This window comes from Rhamphochromis sp. 'chilingali', assembly GCF_963969265.1.
Source record: "Rhamphochromis sp. 'chilingali' genome assembly, chromosome: 4".
Taxonomy (NCBI): Eukaryota; Metazoa; Chordata; class Actinopteri; order Cichliformes; family Cichlidae; genus Rhamphochromis; species Rhamphochromis sp. 'chilingali'.
Window position 1 is genome coordinate 14,754,748 of NC_137948.1, and position 20,960 is coordinate 14,775,707.

Here is a 20,960-nt window from a genome sequence, read left to right on the forward strand (position 1 = left end):
TGGACACTCTTTCAAGGATGAGGATGTACACATCTTGGACAGGGAGGAACGCTGGTTTGAGCGTGGAGTCAAGGAGGCCATTTATGTGAAAAGGGAAAGACCATCTCTGAATCGAGGGGGGGTTTCAGTAACTTTTGGAGGTTCAGTACTGGTTCATGGCTTCATTTTCACATCACTACAGTGATTAAAAAAGATTCTCTTTTTGTCCTTGATGATTGCTGCCCTCGGCGGCACAGCAGAATATAAGCATCGTGAGGGGGAAAAGTTGTGGTAGTTTCTATGTAAAGTGTATCAGTGATTGGATGTGATCGCTACCGCTTATCGTGTCCTTGAGCAATGTGCACGTGATGTCACAAAACCTCACAGATTAACTATCCCATTTAACATCTGCATGATTCTTTTTAGCAATAGGGGGAAAGCAATGCAAATTACTGTGTGATATAATGAGCACTCTGATTAGTGTGAGACAGGCTGACTACTTGAATTTCTCTACACTGACTTTTCTACACAGTGTGTTGCTTGTACAAAGGACATTCAGCCTCGTATTTACACTCTGCCCAACATGGATATATGAAGAATGTGACAATCATTACAAGTGGTCATTGCTCTCTGGAATTGCTGCCAGCAGGATGTATCATCTATTTAAAGTGCAGAGGATTGTCTCCCTGTCAGGAATAGGCCATCTCTCAGCTTCCAGGTTAGGAAAAGTGGCACAGAAGTCTTTTCTAAACTAACAGTAGGTTTATTTATTTAATTATTGTTACCTAAACAAATAACATTATAACTTTTTAGATTGCAAAGCTTTTTATGCAAGAAAAACACAGTACAGCAGATCAATAGTCTGATCCCTGGCTCCTTCAGACTGCAAGCTGAAATATCCTTTAGCATGATACCAAACAACAAAATGGTTAAACTTATTTAACAATACATATGTCACGAGTGAAAAGAATATCAACTTTATGTAAAAGGATAGCATATATTTAGCCACAGTTTGTATTATGCACCTTTGCTACAAGAGAAAAAACAGTTAGGCCTTTATGAACCAGGCCCAGAGGTGACAAAGAACTAGGTCAGAGGGTGACAAGTTGCCCTGGCAATAGAGTTTAGAAAGGAGAAGTAAAGAAAAGGGGAAGTCTAGTGCAGAGCTGCACCGGAAATCTGACAGAAAAAGAGGAACTAGTAACATATAAGGAGATTTTTGTATTGAGGCTGTGTGTGACGTGTAAAGTACCAAAATAACACCTATATGAGACACATTTTTAGCTTCTAATGTTAGAGATTCTGCAACCAGCTTTGGGCTGTGCAGGGCTCTCTCTTCCGGAAGATGATTGAATAAAGAATTATAAATGTTTTGACCACTCTGTGTCGGGTTTTCTCTGTTCTATCATGGGGATCAAAGAATCGGGTTTAATAGACCACCGTCACCTTCACCCTCCACATTTTCTCAAGCTCTTCTCTGAGCCCTTGGTATTTCTCAAGCTTCTCGTATTCCTTCTTCCTGATGTTGCTGTCATTCGGAACCGCTACATCTATCACTACGGCTGCCTTCTTCTGTTTGTCTACCACCACTATGTCCGGTTGGTTAGCCACCACCAGTTTGTCCATCTGTATCTTGAAGTCCCACAGGATCTTAGCTCGGTCATTCTCTACCACCCTAAGGGGCGTCTTCCATTTTGATCTCAGGACTTCCAGGCCATACTCGGCACAGATGTTTCTGTATACTATGCCGGCCACTTGGTTATGGCGTTCCATGTATGCCCTGCCTGCTAGCATCCTGCACCCTGCTATTATGTGCTGGCTGGCTGGCTGGCTGGCTGGCTGGATGGATGGATGGATGGATGGATGGATGGATGGATGGATGGATGGATAGATAGATAGATAGATAGATAGATAGATAGATAGATAGATAGATAGATAGATAGATAGATAGATAGATAGATAGATAGATTCAGTAAATGTTTTCCTCACAGTCTAAATTGCTAATGTTTTCAAGGTTAAATTTCACACACCGATACAAACTTATGACAACATAATCTTTTTGTATAACATGAACATGAGTATTTTGAGCACAATATTTCTTTTGATGTGCTTTGCATTGCAAAAACACTTATTTCCACATACAATGGGTAAAATAGGTATTAAATACATTTCTAGGTAAATATTTTTCTACAGGTGCAATTGACATGAAAATTTCACCACATGTTGGTTGTAACCCATCCAATCCACACATGTAAAGACAGCAAACCATAGATACCCATCAATTAGGTTATGCTAAATAATGAGAAATCATTATTGTCTTATTGGAATGTTCAAACTCATTTCTTCGGTAGATAGCAGCAGTTTCTCTTAATCAAAGGTCTCTCTGTACTTTTTTCTATTTATTCCTCTTTCAGTTATATGAAGCGTGCCAGTGCTGAATGTTAAAAAATATCCTCACACCACGATGAACCCACTTCCAAACTTTATTGTTGATATGGTGTTTTTTGGGTGATATTCAATGCCTTTTGACCTCCAAGCAAGCTTTGTATTAAGGCATCTAAAGAGTTTAGTTTTTTTCTCATCTGACCAGACTATATTCACATCATATTTCACAGAGTTGTCAAAATGTTGTTCAGCAAACTTAAAACACACTTTGACTTGCTTTTTCTTCACCAATGGAGTCTTGCATGCTGAGCGTCAGTAGCGGTTTTTGATATGGGTGACACGGGCGGTTGCCTGGGGTGGCATCGTGGTGGGGGGCGGCATCATGGGCATCGGCAAAAAAAAATAAATTTGCTCATATTCATGCTGCCCCGACATCAGCCAGCGCATATTGGAAATGGCATAGGCACCGATCGGTTTTCTATCGCCCATTTGCTGGGAGTAAGGGCGCCCTCCGTTTGTGAGGTGCGCCTGCTGCTTGCGGCACAGGGAGGAGAGGGTGGGGCGGCGGGGGATTCTCTGGCATCTAATAACCAACTCGCAAAATAAAACAAAATAAAAACAAACCAACAAACATGAAAACACCAGACATTATAATACAGACTTATAATTTGCACTGATGTTTTTTCGAAATTCTATACACAAAAAGTGAGCGCCAGAGCGCCAGAGGAACGTTTGCCCGGGGCGCCAAACAGGCTAGGACCGCCACTGCTGAGCGTCCATATAGGTCATCGCAGTTGAATGTGTCACTTATTGTTTTCTTTGAAACAATTGTATCAGCTAATTTCAGGTCTTTCTGTAGCTCTTCACAACCTGATTGTACCGGAGGGATGTTTGTGCCTGGTGGGACTTTCAATTGAGGACATAGAAGATTTATACCTATTCAGAACCATGGTAACTGGGTTCTTGCTGATCGGAGCTGGCCCTGGCTTTTCGAAGATTGAAGAAAGAAAACCCCACAAGGCTAGCCGCTATGATGTAAGTGATGGGAAGGGCTGTGAGTTCTCAGACTGTGCTTATTGAACGCAACATGGATCTTGGAGAAGCTCACAGCTCCTCAACGGGGAATTGACAGACCCGGTGACCAGTGACTGACATTTAGATCGGCTTTAAAGTTGGATGGAGCGCGTTCGCACTAAACCCAAACAACCATCATTTCTCTCATCTGGCTACCCACGTTGCTGCTTGAAGGCCCCCGAGGCCTCTGCTTTCCCTGATAACGGGACTGTGTTTTTGACTCTTTACACTACACCCTTCAAGGCCACCTGGGTCGGCTGTACGACAGTTTAATTTCGCTCATCTGGGTGAAGGGACACTGTCTCAGTTGAACACAGGACACACATATACATGCATACACACACGTATACAGACACAGACATATACTCACCCCCCTTCCTCCCTCCATATGCCAAAAGCTTGCCCCCACTCGATGCAGCCACCTCTGTTGCTTGTGATGTGTTTTCATGGTGTTATGGTGTGAAGATTCATGTGCTTTTTGTGCTGAGGAGTTTGTTTTCTGTTCTTATACTGATCTCCCACTAGGAGCTCAGTCTGAGTTCTCCTTTTCTCTCCTCCATTCCACTATTGTGTTGTACATTTCATTGTTTTTTCGTTACGCTACCTGTTCTGACCTGTCAACCCAACGTGATGTTTGTGTATTGTATGTATGATCGGGAGAGGTCAAGTCTTGCTGCAGGCAACTGCAAGTGGCAAATAAATGGCTTCATCATCATCATCATCATCATCATCACCTTTTTATAGCCCATAAGTTGGGACTGAATCAGGTGATATTAATTTGCATTAAGTGGCAGGATTGCTTTCTTATTACTGATAGTTTTAAGTTGGTGTCATGACTTTTTGCACCTTCTTCATGTGTTCAATACTTTTTCCCTGTGTCAGTTTTCGCTATCAAACATGGATTAATTTATGGACATCTGTAGTTTAATTTCCTTGCATGTGTGGATTGGATGGGTTGTTACTGACATATGGCGAGAATTTTATTTCAATAATACCTTTAGAAATATGTTTACTCAGAAAATTGGTGACATGTTCAATACTTATTTTACCCGCTGTAAATGTCCACTGCTTTCTGTTCTGCTTCATTTCAGGAGTTAATCTCATGGCTCTGTGTTATGCATTATTTTTTGGGCGTGGATGTTAAGTTATGGAGAAACTCTCTTCTCACATATCCAGAATTTTTCATTGGAACATGATTCATCGTTCCAGCTTTTTTCTGAGTCGTAAGTTTTAATCTCTCCACAGTTTTCATTTCTGCCACCATTTGGTTCCCCACTATTCCAGTAGCTGAAATACAAATAAAATTATAAAAGTTAAACTCAACAATTCAGTCAGTCTTTGGTTTTGTGTGACATGATATTAGTTAAAATAAGTTAGTTAATGTACTTAATGACATAAGAAGACTTTGTGGACAAGAAAGGAATTTAATTTGTATTTCAACCTTGTGGTCATGCGAGTCCCATCCACCCATTTCCATGTCCCCTCTGTCTCTGAGTCAGTCAGTCCAATCCACAAACGCATCTTGAGCTGGTTCACAAAGTTCTTTTTTTAGAAAGAAAGAGAAAGAGAAAAACTAAATGTAAACATGCAGAACTTAAAGTGATTCATCAGTGTATCCTCTGTTTTCATGCAGTTTCATTCACATGTGTATTGTGATTGAACACACACCTGTTCCCCTCGGCTGTTAATAATCATCAGGTCTGCACCTTTTTGAAGACAGTCTTGTCTGCTTTGTTGCCAGGATTTCTTCTCTGAAGAAACTTGAAACAAACTACCATTGAATGCCGCCCAGTTTTGTTGATAAGCTGTTTAAGAAAATCAGAATAAAAATTTGGGTTTACTGGGGGACGGGTAGCATCCATACAACTCCAGTCATAAGCCTTTAAAAACCATTGCTTTGGAGAAGAAATCAGTGGTACAAATTCAAAACACAAAAAAATTTGAAAAATGTTAAATTTTTGTGACCTCAGAGGGAGTGCTTCTCGGATTTAATAATTTATGTCTGGTAATGTTGCTCAAGTCAGCAACTGTCACTGTCTTGAGAAAGTTAATTAAAGTTAAGTTAGGGAGAAATCAACTTTTCTCTTCTGTCCACTTCTCGTTTTGAATCCTTGATGGTGTTACAGTAATTTGTAGCATAACACACTCTGAACCAAAACCACAGTATTAACATGTCTTCTATTAACATGAAGAACACTAGAGTTATTTTTGGAGCTGAGAAGCCAGTTAAACATCAGAAGGTTGTTTCTTGTCAATGCAGGTTAATGCCCCACTATAAACGGTCTAAATAAGCTTATATGAACGTATAGAATATTCATATGTTCACTCACATTAGCCTCAGTTTACATTTACAACTTTACCCTTCAAAGGCCTTTCCCAAGATACATTCTGCTTGCAAACTCCACACACTCCACACAAGCCCAGGATTGTTGTGCTAACCACACATCACTATGCTGCTCTCCCCCCAAGATCCTTAATCACTGTTAAATTGCTATTAGAGATCAAATAAGCAGCTGGATAGTATAGTGGTAAGACTACACACCTTTAGAGTGGGATTTGAAAGTTTGATTCCCACCCGGTATCCAGTAAGGGTCCTAGCTAGACCCCCCCCATTGCTAAACCAAAGCCCTGGAATGGTGCAGCCTGTCCCAGCTCGGACACAAGCATTTCCCTACATGTTGTACTGTGTATGTGACAAAAAACTTGAATTTTAAATGGCCATTGAGCATTAAGAAATAATTACCTTGAAGCTTTCTCTGAAGATTGTCACTGTTTGTGGTCAGGTTGTCAAATCTTTTCTGGAGCTGTTCTTTCTCTTCAACCAGGTTGTTGTAACGGGTCTGTAATTGGCTCTGTTCAGTTTTCAGGTTGTTGTAACTGGTCTGTAATTGGCTCTGTTCAGTTTTCAGGTTGTTGTAACTGGTCTGTAATTGGCTCTGTTCAGTTTTCAGGTTGTTGTAACTGGTCTGTAATTGGCTCTGTTCAGTTTTCAGGTTGTCGTAACTGGTCTGTAACTGGTTTCTCTCGCTGGTCCCGTTGTCGTAAAGCTTGTGTAGTATCACTGTCTCCATTTCCCACTGAGATTTGCCTTGGGTGACTGTGTTGGACACGTAATCATTAAATAAATGCATCACCTGTGAGAATGTTAGCATGCTAATTAAACTTCTGTTGTACTCACAAAGAAAAACTAAAGTTATGAGTCCAATGAAGAGGAAAAGACACAGCAGACCCAGAAGAATCACAGCAGCTCTGCAGAAACTCTTCTTTACAAATTCAGCACCTGAAGGTAGAAGTCAAAATTTGTTATGTCTAAAAATGAAAAATGTTCATATCCTCAAATTTAATATAACACCAGTTTCATTTCTTCTCTTTTTTTTTTTATCAAAAAGTAGTACGTGATCATTTCTGCTCCTAAAATCAGTATCTGAGAATGGGTCTTGGTGTCAGTGACACAAATAGTGTTAGTTACAAAGTATTCGTATTGTATTATTTTCTCTTCTGAGCTCTTTCCAAACAAGCAAACACCGGCAACAGTGTAAACTTCGATTAACACTGAAACTGTCGTGGCTGCAACGGCAGACGTGTGGGGTTATAAGTGAGAACCCAAGATGCAGGCACTGCTGATGTGAGTGAGCTTTATTGTGGAGAGGGACATGCAACAAAAGGCAAGGGTCACGAGAACAGAACTGAGAAATAGTTGGAAACTGGGAAAATTTAGAACTAAACAACAAACCTGAACACAAGGAGACAGAGAGTAGAGGTACATGAAGAATGAACGCATAGAGGAACACGGGGAGAAAACGCAGCCAGAACAGCAACAAGCAGAAGGAAACAAAAGGCTTATATACACGGTAGAGTAATCAGGGAATAGGAGACAGGAGGAAAACACAGCTGGGAGAAATCAGAGACAAGGGGAACAAAACCAGACACACTCACATAAGACACGGGACTTCACAATAAAACAGGAAACTCACACATGCAAAGACACAGACTCAGAGACGCAGGCTTTACACAGAGACCTGACTACACTGGAACAGAGGGAGAACAGAATAACATGAGGGGCAAAGAGGTCAAAACCCAGGACCTAGAAATACCAAAACTGAAACACACACATCATAACATAACATAACATCAGGGATATAAATAATAAACAATTCAACTCACTGGGTCACAGACCCAGGACCATGACAGAAACTACCGTATTTCCCGGACTACAAAGCGCACCTGAATATTAGCCGCACAAGCTAAAATCAGGGGAAAATCCTGCTTTGTACATACATTAGCCGCACCTGACTAAAAGCCGCAGGTGTTTCAATGTTGACTTATCATATGCAAGAGAATATGCACAAAGGGAATTGTCAGGAAAGAGATGGCTGTTTGGAGACATCACTTTTATTAATATTTTGAAAAACAAGTTATGGGTACATATTTGCACATGTAGTACATAACAGTAACCTATAGCATACCAGAAAAATAGATTCGGACTACCTTTTATGCTCAGGTGCAGTGACACAGCTTTAACAAGAAGAAAAGTCAGTCATTCACCATCTTCCTCTTCTTCCTGCGCACTAAAACCACCAAAGTCCTCTCCTCCAGTGTCGGATACAAACAGGCTCAGGATCGCTTCGTCATCCACTCTCCGCTTCTCTCCTTCGTTGTCACTTTCAAAACCAAAGAAATCCTCGTTGTCAGTGTCAGAGTTGAACACCCTCAGAAGGGCCGTGGCGGTGTCCTCCTCTCCATCATGCAGCAGTCCAGCCCTTCAAAATCCGTTGGTGATCGTGGATGTTTTCACACTTTTCCACGCTGTCAGAATCCACCGGTGGAGTTGGGCATAACTTGCTTTTCGCAAGTTTATCGCCGCTCATCATCCACGACTCCCGCTGAACGCGTAGCGCTACTTTGAAGTTTGTTTTTCGCGCTAGTTCGTACGGCACTACGTTGCCTGGCGGACGGACATGTGACTAACATACCACTCTTGAACCCCGATCCTTCCGCCAGGCAACGTAGTGCCGTACAACAGCGGAACAAACAAAACAAATCGTCTTACAATGTGACAAAAATCATGGACAATCCATAGAAAAGCCGCACCTGACTAAAAGCCGCAGGGTTCAAAGCTTGTGCAAAAAGTAGCGGCTTATAGCCCGACAATTACGGTAATCAAAACTAAATTATTATTGTTATCTCAATCAAAATTAACAGCTAACAAAAAATCCACAACTACAGTAACACTACAGCAGATTGCATTTCCTGAAATTAGTCTTTTGTTTTCTTCAGACAGTTTATATAAAATTCTTAATTTTAGATTTAGTTTTGTTTGTCGACAAAACTTCAGCAACATGTAATTGTAATATTTATAGATATGTTTTTTACCTGGGGGTGCAGGTCCAGTTGTTTTAAGTTGCACAGTTTGGATCGCTTCCTGATTCATATAAATGTCTTCTGAAGTTCTATGCTCACTTCTGTACTTTCTGTGACAACCTAATACTTCCTCTGTATTCTCATAGATTTCAGCCATGACTGGAGGTTCAGTTGGGTCTTTAAGTCTCTGAGGAGATCAGTGTTTTGAGAGAGTCTCTGAAGTTGTTTGTAGTTGCTCTGAACGTGAAAATATATTGACACAAGCAGTTCTCTATTTAACAGGAAATTAGAGGACTGGTGGCATGCCTCAAGACTGTGTTTGTGTTATAACTCCATTCGTCTTTGCATTTGAATATGCACACAACACTCACTGCAGCGCTTTGTTGACTTGAAAGAATTTATAATATATCATACATGTAGTATGAATAGAAACAGTAGAGAAGGCCATCTTTTACATTATATATATAATTAAATTACATTGTATATGTTATAATGTGTTTTTAAAAAGTCCAAACTTCCTGTGTGACATTATTTTATCACATTACTGTAATACAATCTTTATGAGATCTGACACACTTGTTCAGTTGCTTTGTCTTTGTACCTAAATGCCTGCTAAAGGTCTCATAGTTGTGAAAACCATCACAACATTGTTTGTTTATGCACAAAACAAAGAGCATTCCTCATAGTTTTGTGTTGTGGTTCCTGGGTTATTTGAGCCAGTGTATTGAGTTTCTTTGGGTTCATGATTTATTTCTGAATTTATAATATGTGTTCTACATTGTTTAGGCCTTTAGCTTCGTATTATTTTCATGTGAATATATGTCTCAGTGTCCCCTTGCCCATCGTTAAAGTCTTCTAGCTGATTATTTTGTGAATACTGTAAAGCATTCACACTGTAAAGCATACTGTAAAGCATGTTATTGTTTTGTTCCTATTTTTTATCCTTCTTCTTTTTCTTTAAGTTCCCCTTTTAGGTCTTTTGGCCTTTAACTACTTCTCCATACTTTGTTCTATTTTAACTATTCTACTTTTTTTCTCTCCAGCTATACTTTCTATTTATTGCTATTTAACTTTTATACTTTTTAAAATATTCAGCTTTTTTGTGGCTTTTCTGCTCCCATTGATGAATAGAAATTAAAAACTTCCAGAATTCCACCAACACTTTGTTGTTTTTGAAATTCAACTGCTTCCACATACTTTCACTTAGAAGCACCATTCAAACTCAGAAATGCTCTCAAACCACTGGGCTACTACTGTATAATTCGGCTTTTTCATGCATTTTACTGTTTTCATAAAATCCCTACTTAAGTTTTTATTGCATCATGATAATTTTTTAGAAAATACATGCGTTGCTTTGGTTGCAATGCAATCAAGACTGTACTACTCTAGCTTTCTGAATCTGTTCCTTATGTTCGAACAAATTCTCCTTACACAATCAATTTCCCCTCTTCCTTCACAAATTAGATACAAAAATATAGGTCTCTAGTCAGAAAATGTGACTGTCATTGATGTGGGAGTTACAGATTTCTGGTAAATCTACCCAAAGCAATAAAAAGTCTAAGCACTGGCAGGACTGGCAGGGAAGAAATACAAATTTCACTCAAAATCAGAGCTGGAAGTCTCTAACCTGCCATACAAGAATGTTTAAATCACATGTTAACAAACACAAACATAAACAAAAGAAAAAAAACTGTGAACAAGTCTGAACCTTTTGGACTGCAGGAAGTATACTACTGTATTTTTTTAATGTACTGTAAGCTTTTATTTACTATGTTTTGTTATTTTTCATTGTCTCCTTCCTTTTTTTTTTATGTTGCCTTGTCAAAGGAAAAAATGGTGCTTCAGTGAATGCGCCACTTGATCAACATCAAAACTTCAATTAAGTTTTATTGACACAATAAAGTGGGGGTCCCGGGGGGGGGGGGGGGGGGGGGGGGGGGAGAGAGACAGGATTTGAAGTGTGCTAGGACCAGCTGCTCTAAGCACTTTGTGATGATGGGGGTGAGTGCTACTGGGCGGTAGTCATTGAGGCTAGATGGGTTGGAGTTTTTGGGTATCGGGACAATGGAGGTGGATTTGAAGCAGGCCGGTACCACAGCGTGGGCTAAGGATAGGTTGAATATGTCTGTCAGCACTCCTGCAAGCTCCTCAGAACGCACTCTGAGAACACGCCCGGGGATGCCATCAGGACTTGCAGCCTTGTGGACATTGATCCTGCTCAGCACCGCATCAGAAGGTGTGGGGGAGGGGTCGGTGGTCCTGTAGTCTGTAATGGTCTGGAGTCCTTACCACATGCGTCGGGGGTTGGAGTTGGAGAAGTGTTCTTCTACCTTCTTTTTGTAATGGTGTTTGGCTTTTTTGATGCCCTTCTTTAGATTAGCCCTGGCTGTACTGTAGGCATGTGCATCTCCTGACCTAAAGGCGGTGTTGCGGGCCTTCAGGAGGAGACAAACATCCCGGTTCATCCAAGGCTTCTGGTTGGGGTACATGGTGATCCGTTTCTGGGTGGTGACACTGTCTGTGGTTTTGGAGATGTAATCCAGTACTGGTCCAAGTCTGTGTGGGTGAACGTATTCCAGTCTGTGTTTTTAAATCTTTCCTGGAGCACTGCGTCTGTCCCCTCTGGCCACACTTTAATTGTCCTCACAGCAGGTTTCACACGTTGGATGAGTGGAACTTGTGGACCTTGTGCACAAGGTTGTTTGTGCACAAGAACTAATTAATGTTGAGGAATTTAAGTATTTGGGAGTGCTACTAGTCTCGAAATTATCCCTTTAAAAAAACATGTTGAAAATGTAGTGAAAAGTGTAAATGTTAATATACGGAACTTTAGACATATCCACACATCATGAATAGACACAGCAGCGATTACATTCCTGTACTCTGTGATACTGGCTCATATTGAATACTGTATTACACGTTGGTCCCATACTAGTCTCGCTGCTATTGGGCCAATCGAAGTATGCAAGTGATGGCAAGCCACACGTGGTAAGCTCCACACCTCACCACCAGTTAATTCACTTTAGTTTACTTTGCCATTTGCTTTGGTTTTGTGCGTGTTTATTATATCTGAAAACGGGAAAAAGGTAAAATATCAAAAATCTGCTTCCATAATATAAATATCATTAAATAACTTTAGAAAAACTTCCACTTGACTCTTTATATGTAATGTTGTAAAAATATATATTTTATTGTTTAATTAATCTGAAAATGTTAGTCTGCCAAATGTGCAGCAATTGAATTTATTTATTCTCTTTATCTGATAGTTTGTGGGGTCCAGTTAGAATGTATAACTGCATCTCTACCAGTTTCTCTGCACTCCAGCCTCTTCTGTGCCATGTGAAGGGATTTCCCTTAGGGCAGGAGAAATTATCTCCACGAAAAGGAACAGGTTCGGCCATCGCACACTAGAACAAATTCTCTTCTTAAATAAAAATGAAAAAGGGCTACTTTAAATGCATCATGTTTTTAATTTGCAAGTTCATAAGCATTTTCCCTTTCCAGTTCACAATCAATTCTACCCCAAGGTCAGAAATATGTCTTGGAAATTTTCCCTAATATAATATTATTTATAAATATACCCGTGTAGCGGTTAATTGCATAAGTGCATGGAGGCAGGACCTCAAAGCAGAATAATACTCCATAATGTGTTGTACATTATTATATGTATATTTTATGTAATGTGGTATTTTTCATTTATTGTATTTACCAACATCAATAAGTCACAAGCAAAGAAAGACCACACCAGTGCATGTTTGAACAAGGAAAGTTTACTGGTCAAAATTATTTATTAAACAAATAAACCACATTTTTTTAACCACCAAAGAATACAAGTTCAAAGCAACACAACGGCGGCCCAATATCAGACAGAATTCCACTCTGTAGAGTGGGCAATCATAATGAAGCAGTTGGTTTTATTTTGTGGATTCAAGCTGCTCTTCATATTTTTGGCCACCAGATGTCACCAGAGAGGACTGTGTTGAAAAGCTTCGAGTAGTGAACTGTTTTTCAATACAAGCTTCAGTGCTTCAGAAAGCTTCATTTGGCCATCATTAGTGTGCACACATATTAACACTGCAAGGTCAAAGTTCTGTTTTATGTTATATTTATACATCTTTCTTAGTTTGAGTTACCTGGGGTTTGGCTTCTCCTTCCTGGCTGGCAAAAAGTGACAGACGACTGACAGCCTAATTGGATGAATCTGTTTTCACTCTTGTATGCTTTTCATACAAGTTTCACACAAGACAGATACAAACTTTATAAGATTGAGATATGTCTTTTCCATATGTGTCATCTCATCTCAGTATTTGTTGGGTGTGGATGTTAAGTTAAGGAGAAACTCTCTTCTCACATATCCAGAATTGTCTATTGGAACATGGTGGATCATTCCAGCTGTCTTCTGCATTGTAATTATTTATCTCTCCACAATTTTGCTGTGTGCCACCATTTGGCTCTTTATTCCCCTGATTCCAGTAGCTGTGTGACAAAGTGGCTAGAACGGAATTGATTTGCCATTTGTCACTTGCAAATATTGTTATTTTGTGTTCTGTTATTTTACAGTCAGCCATAATGCTTTAATTTAGACATTGCTGGTGTAACTTCTCTTAACACACACTATCCCGGGTTTTGTTTGTGGTAGCAGTAGTTACATTCTTTACATCCATGCAAGGCTGGACTGGGACAAAAAATCGGCCCGGGCATTTTGACTAGAGACCGGCCCACCAGGATAAAGATTGAAAATGTGACGTCATTCAGGGGTAAAACCGCAAAGGATTCTGGGAACTTCTGGCAAGAGGTACTAGCGCACGCAGGCTTTCAATTGAACTCAGTTACACAGCGATAAAAAGAAACACAAAAAATGGCAAGAAGCTGTTGTATTATCAACTGCAACAGCCGGTCGCATGACAGCCACGGGAAGCCGATCGTTTTTTTTTTTAAATCGGATTACGTCGTTGAAGAGAAATGTTTTAAGCCATGTTTCCAAAGTAAGAGCCGACGGATGGTCTGGATATACCAAATATAACGTCTCAGAACACTCCAGCTCACATGTTAGTCTGCTCCAAGCATTCCCACAAAGGTCAGAGTTTTTAGTCGTTAATACGTCATTTTTCTTAACATAATTGGTGATATAGGTTACAAGCAAGTCTGGCGCTGAACAGAAATTGTTGCGCTATGCTCCTTTGTTTATTGTGCATAAATAGTAAATTGTCCTGACACAATATTGCGTTTCACTTCTGTTATTACCATGGTACATTGACAAAAACATATACTTTTATTCACAGGATAAAACAGTTGTTTTGTATCACTAATTGTCCAGTACGATTACAGCATACAGTATTATTGTCACTGCTACATTTCTGTAATGAACCAGAAATTATTTCCACTACTAATTAATTACCGTTGAGCTCAAAGGTCCTATTAATAAACGGTTAACGAATGTGTATTTATGACGACGATTTGTGAGACTGGTAAACTTACCTTTGTTCGTACGATGGTCTTTCGTTCTACACGGTGCATTTCAAGGTCCTGTACCCATCCGTCGGTAAACTGTACCTGGGCTTGTTGCAGTGACCTGAAGTTACTAAACTTCATGAGTGTGTGCACTCACTCCAAGAACCGTGTAATTATAAATATGAGCGTGGTGAAAGTTGGGCAGCACGCTAACGTCTTTTGTCCACTCTGTGTGCTCGTAAGGGTCTGACCCTTTCACACCTTTGATTTTTTCCTCGTATCTTTTCTTTGTCTTTTCGTCGAGTCTGTCTTTGTACGGACCGGCATTGTTCTCCTTTTGTTTTGTACATTCCTTTTTTGTGCGGCAAAGAAAAAACAATAAGGTATTGGAACCGGAGAATGAACGTTTTGCGGTGCTGCAAATGCTTGCATTTGATGCGGTACTTGGATTGTTTTGCCACGAGTTCCCGGCATGCAATGCGCGAAAATCACGTGATTGCTAAACAAGGGGGCGGGTGCATTCGGCCTCCTCGGCTGTAATTGGTCCAGCCCAGAGTCGATCATGACCAATTGGCCAATCCAACACCTTTCATTATATATACCCTTCCTAAAAAAAAAAAAAAAAAATCCATCGGCCCATAAAAACAAAAAATCGCCAGCGGCCCACCGGGCAAATGCCCGGTATGCCTGATGGCCAGTCCAGCTATGCATCCATGCATGTGTTTTAAAGCAAACACTATACCATCAGATCATCTGAATTTTCTTCTGTTTACAGGCACATGTCTGGTAAATTATGTTTCTTTATGTTGCTTTGGTTATACTCAGTGTATTCAGGTCCTATATGGGAGACAGGTGTATGGGGAGGGCCGCCCACTACTTCCTGTTTATACAGGGTCATGAGGTCAATGATTGCATCGCTGGGTGTAACCAAATGGAGGGTTTTTCATTTTGTATAGTATTGTTTTCTTTTCTCATGCAAAGCTCTGTAGTGCCTAAGCATGGATGAGGTGTTGTTGTTATATCCCAGCTCCCTGGCACATAGCAAACACTTCACCTTGTACAAAAGTAAATACAGCTTAACATAAATTGTATCGCACCATCAGTATTATGAAAATACATCTTCTGTAGAAATTTACATACCTTGTTGGGAGGAATAAGATCAAAATGTTCCCACACAGGGGAGGACATCCTCCTCTTCTTAGCTGGCTCCATTCTCTCCTGACTTTCTCTCCTCACTCTCATAAACCTCCAAACTCTCACTAACCGCAACTCTCCATCAAACACCTACATTTTGAATGAAGTCTGAGGGGTTTATATCGCTGTCATATCTCGCGGCAAAGTTCGAACCACGTCATGAACCAGTCATGTGGTACAGCCGGGCAGCGAGGCTTCGGAAGTTATCATTTTCAGCTCCTCCCATAAATGAAGCAAGCCTCGATACGCGCATCGCGGAAACGCCCCCTCCATTACTCGACACAAGCTTCGAAGCCTCGATACAGAACGTCACATCACTACTTAAAAGAACTTCAATCGTCTGCTAATGCTATTTACTTATCACCTTCCTTGCTGCTTAAGTTATGCTACATCACAAGCTGTAATACAGATAAAATTATAAGAATTAAGCTCAACAATTCAGTCAGTCTTTTGTTTTCAGTAACCTATTAACCCAATTAATTTTGTTAAAGTACACAATAACACAAAAATACTTTATGGACAAGAGACAGATTTTATTTTTATTTCAACCTTGTGCACGTTTGAGTCCCATCCACCCATTTCCATGTCCCCTCTCTCTCTGAGTCAGTCAGTCCAATCCACAAATTCTTCTTGAACTGGTTCACAAAGTTCTTTCTTAGAAAGAGAGAAACAAAATGTAACCATAGAGAACTTAAAGTGATGTATCAGTGTATCAGTTGTTTTCATTCAGTGTTTAATTCTTTGTTCTACACACATCTGTATTATGTTTGAACACACACACAAACCTGTTCCTGTTGATAATCATCAGGTCTGCACTTTTTTGACGACAGTTTTGTCGGCTTTCCTCCCAGGATTTCGGCTCCGAAGAAACTTGGAACAAACTGCCATTAGAGGCCACCCAGTTTTGTTTATAGTCTGTTTAAGAAAATGAGATTAATCTTGTCTTACTGTGATCCATATAATCCCAATCATGAGCCTTTCAAAATATTGCTTTGAAGAAGCAATCAGTGGTACAAATTCAAAAAACTTCATGTAAAACAGAAACAAAAGGCACTGCACACAACATATCCAGTTTTACAAAAATATCATTGTATGTATTTAAAAGCTGTATATGTTAAAAAGTATTATGTCAAGCATTTTCACATTTTGTGGTCTCAGAGGGAATGCATAATTTGTCTTGAATAAGTTTTTGAGAATTTGCTCAAGTCAGCAACTGTCACTCTCGCTGGTCACGTTGTCGTAAAGCTTGTGTAGCATCACTGCCTCCATTTCCCACTGAGATTTGCCTTGGGTGACTGTGTTGGACACATCATCATAAAATACATGCATCGCCTGTGAGGATTTTGGCATGCTAATTATATTTCTGTTGTACTTACAAAGCAAAACCAGGGTTATGAGTCCCATCAGGAGGAAAAGACACAGCAGGCCCAGATGAATTACAGCAGCTCTGCAAGAACTCTGCTTTACAAATTCAGCACCTGCAGGTAGAAATCAAAAGTAGTGGACAAACCTTTTGTCACAGTTGCGGCAGCAGTCATGTGAAGTGGTGAGAGATGGACGCAAGTGCCGGCACTGATTTACTGCAAGTGAGCTTTATTTACAAGTGACACACGGAATGCTATGCAGAAGTGGGCACTGGGCTTCCGAAAGATTGTCATGAGGAGATTTTGAACAGCAAAATCTTAAAATAAAGTGAAAAAGTTTCTACATTGACGTTGAGGAAGACTACAGGAGTGTACGACTTGCTCTGCTCCTAATCTACAGCCGCGTTGGAACAGAAATCGAGGGATGAAGAGAGCGTGCCAAGCTCCAAAGGTGACAGCGCAGAGGGAGATCAGCGTTGGAATTATGACTCTGTAGATGGCACAGACACCAGGAGCCATGACCGTGACTGGAAATGACCACCTAATGCTGTTTCACTTTGCCATGCAAAGTACTTTGACACTCTGGAGAAGGTCTTTCCTCTGTATTATTGTTGTTGCCATTTGCATGTGAGAGCTTAGATTGTGGGGAAGATTAAAGATGAACACTCTCCACAAGCTTGGTTGTCTGTTCTTTGTGTGTTTTGATTAAAGAATGTTAGCTACCGCTCACTGCTCGTCTGCAGGCTTTATTTAATGGAAAACTTCCACAACACACGTCACTGATGTAAAGTGGCTCATAATTTCTCACCTGCTTTGTGCTGAAGTCTACAATCAGCTTCTTAGTTTTGCTGATGTTTAGGAGAAGGTTATTCTTCTGGCACCAGTTCTCCAGGTTCCTGATCTCCTCCACATAGGCCTTCTCGATGTTATCAAAAATCAGGTCCACCACAGTGTCAGCTAACTTGACAATGGAGGTATTGCTAAGTGAGATAAAGGGAGTGACATGTTTTCCCAGCCTCACTGCTGGGTCTGTCTGTGAGAAAGTTGGGGATACACTGACATAGTGATGAGCTGAGATCTAGACCCTTCAACTTGGTAAAAAGATTTGAGGAGATTATTGTGTTGAATGCAGAACTGTAGACCACGAATAGCATCTTAACATAGTTTCCCCTGCCAGAGTCCAAATGGCACAGGGTTGTGTGTAGTAGGTGTGATATGGCATTGTCCATGGAGCAATTGGTCTACTATGCAAACTGTAGTGAATCAATGGTGGCAGAAAGTGAAGAAGTGATGAAGTCTTTGACCAATCTCTCATAACACTTCATAACAAATGAAGTCAGTGCTACTGGGCGGTAATCACTGAGACAAGCAAGCTGTTATTTCTTTAGAACAGGAACAATCACCGACTGTTTGAAGCACCTGGGAACCACTGCTTGAGCCACACTGAGATTGTGAACACCGGTGTTAGCTGCTCATTGAGTCTGTTGCCTTGAGTCTGTGGCCTTCCTGGTGTTCACTTTACTGAAAGCTTTCGTCACGGTGTGCCTTGTGAGGATTAGCGCCTTGTCTTCACTGGTGGACCAGTGAAGTGTCGGCATTCATCATTGTAGAGGCTTGTTGTTTATAGTCCGTTATTGTGCGCAGTCCCTGCCATAGGCTCCTAGAGTCAGACTGTTTTTTTCCCCCATAGTTCGGCTTGTCCTTTTTTACCACACTGTGCACAATGTATGATGTAGCCTTGTATTGATCCATATTAAAAGAGGCGAGCTCTGCTTTGTAGGTGGCAGTGTGCAGCCTCAGAAACTCACAGATGTTTTTGTCCCCCCATGGCCTCTAATTTGGAAATGTTCAGATGATAGTTTTTTTCTACTGTATCAACCCCTAGCTTCCCAATTAATCCCACAACCGCTTCCTTAAACATGTCTATGTCATCATAATTTTGCCGGAACATGTCCCAGTCATAAAGCTCATCATCAAACACGCAGCGTGGCTATGGATTGGTCCGTCCTGTGTGCGATCTCCCTTGTGACTGGTACTTCCTGCTTAAGCCTTTGTTCTTAAACAGGCATAACGAAAATGGCGGAATGGCCTGACTCCCAGATGCCGCCAGGGGTTGTGATCTGTAACAGTACTTAAACGGAGTAGAACAGTGGTCCAGTGTACTACTGCCCCTGAGAAGGGCAGGTGATGTATTGGTAAAGGTTGTAAAATGTGCGTCTGAGATTGACTTTGTTACAATCTCCCATGACAATGAGTGCAACATCCTGGTGAAGTGTTTGAGAGCCTTGTGTAGCTCGCATAAGGCAGTGTCCAAGTCTGTGTGAAGCAGAATGTAGACTGTGCAGGCTATGACTATGGTGAATTCCCAAGGAAGACAGAAGGGGTGACATTTAATGATCAAAAGTTCCAGGTTTCTCGAAATTTCAGGAAAATAACTCGAAATTTCGAGTTATGGATCTTTTTTTTTTTTTTTTTAGTGGCGGAAAACGGGCTTCCATACAGATGACAGCTTACAGTCTTGCGCAAAGATGAAGTGACTTCGTACAGCCCCGATTTGCAGATGCTGTGCACAGAGGTTCAGAAGCAGAAGTCCCATTGTACCACGGCAGACATGGCGTGTAGGTAGGTGTAGGTGCAGTTCCTCATGATATTAATGGCCTTCTGCTTCTATCTGCACATATCAGTCATAGACGCAGTCTAGTACAAAAGTATGGCATCATTTTTGTGCCTCTATTCTCAGCGCACTTTAAAAAAAACTTTGAAATTACAAATGTTGCATTTTGAGGAGAAAATAATTTTTAGCGAAGAAAAGTTTCATTTGAGCAAACAAAATTAATTGCTGCATGCAAGAAATGTATTTCAGTGTTTGCGATTATCCATATACACACACAAGGACAGCCCCTCTCGTTCAGTTGGAAACACGGTCCAGAATGTAGCTAAATCCAATGGACTGGTTTGGTTTAAACTAGATTAAAACCAACAACGGTCTTAAAAATATATATATATTTTAAAATAAAATAATTAAACATACTGACCAAAACATGGATTTAGCTACACTTTGGACAGTGTTTCCGGAATGCAGTAGCTAGCGAGCTGATTGGAAACCAAAACAGCCAAGAGAATTTTTGCATCCAAGTCTGTGATTGGTTGGTTTTGTGGCACATTTACAATGGTGTACAGAGAGAGTTGAGCGTGCACGGAGCAGAGATGTTGAGAGTGCAAGCGACACACTAAGAACTGGTCCAAAGATGTCTGTCAGCACACAGAGCAGAGATCTGAGGAAGAGCAAATGCCAACAACTGAGCGAGAGGGGTTGTCATTGTATGTGTTTAAAAGCTGAAGGGGTGTGAACACACTCCAAAGCAGCTGTATGCTTAACAAAACTGGTCTGTTGCAACTTCAGAAAAGAAACTGAGCAATAATAAGAATCTAAGATCTGATTTCCAATTGAAATAAACCTTTCTGGGTTTTTAAACGTCATTTTCTGTCGATAAAACAATCATTTGTGCCATCATAACTTATATCTGAAAGTTTATTACTTGACATCAAGTGAATTTAATTTTGACTGAACTGTTTGTTAATCTGTAGATACTGGAGAGACACACAGCCGGATAATTGGGAATCACACGAAGACTGTGCTGAACTTAGTGAAGGAAAGCCAAACTCAAACTGGAATGATTTGCAATGCAATCTTCAAAGAAATTTCATATGTGAGATTGAAAACTAAATAAGCTGGTGCTTGGTGTCCTGCTCACTGATATTTCAGCATCCAGTCTGGAGAAACAAAGGATCAGACTATTGATATGCAGTTCAGAAATTGAGTTTGTAGGAGTGTTTTATTAAAATTAAGTTCAAATTACTTGTGGTGTAATGTATTTAATGACTTTGAGCATTTGGGTTTGCAGTCTGCATTCTTCATGTATAAATAGCTGTGTGATACAATAAGTGACAACAAATGAATAAATAAACAAACCAACTGATAAATCTTTTTTTTTTATCAATTCTTGTTAATTTTATGAGCTATCACAGGCTAAAGATGCTAATTAAAATAACTGAATAATTAGTTATATCTGTTACTGAATCCTATATTACTATAGTAGCATTTAGAAGAGGTTCAGTTTATTCAACTGATAGGCATTAGTTAACCATTTT

At 40.3% G+C, this 20,960-nt stretch overlaps 1 protein-coding gene across 1 annotated transcript; it reads right to left on the bottom strand.

Annotated features, from left to right (window-relative positions):
* Window positions 1-746: 746 nt before the first annotated feature.
* LOC308396002 (uncharacterized protein) lies at window positions 747-19,454 on the bottom strand (the record flags this gene model as incomplete). The annotated part of the gene is made up of 9 exons (XM_080881062.1): window positions 747-4,725; window positions 4,880-4,980; window positions 5,107-5,243; window positions 6,182-6,535; window positions 6,617-6,718; window positions 7,984-8,198; window positions 8,907-8,986; window positions 17,617-17,841; window positions 19,410-19,454. The coding sequence occupies 9 exons, from the start codon at window positions 19,452-19,454 to the stop codon at window positions 4,584-4,586; spliced, it is 1,401 nt and encodes a 466-aa protein (XP_080737188.1). The 3' UTR covers window positions 747-4,583.
* Window positions 19,455-20,960: the final 1,506 nt, after the last annotated feature.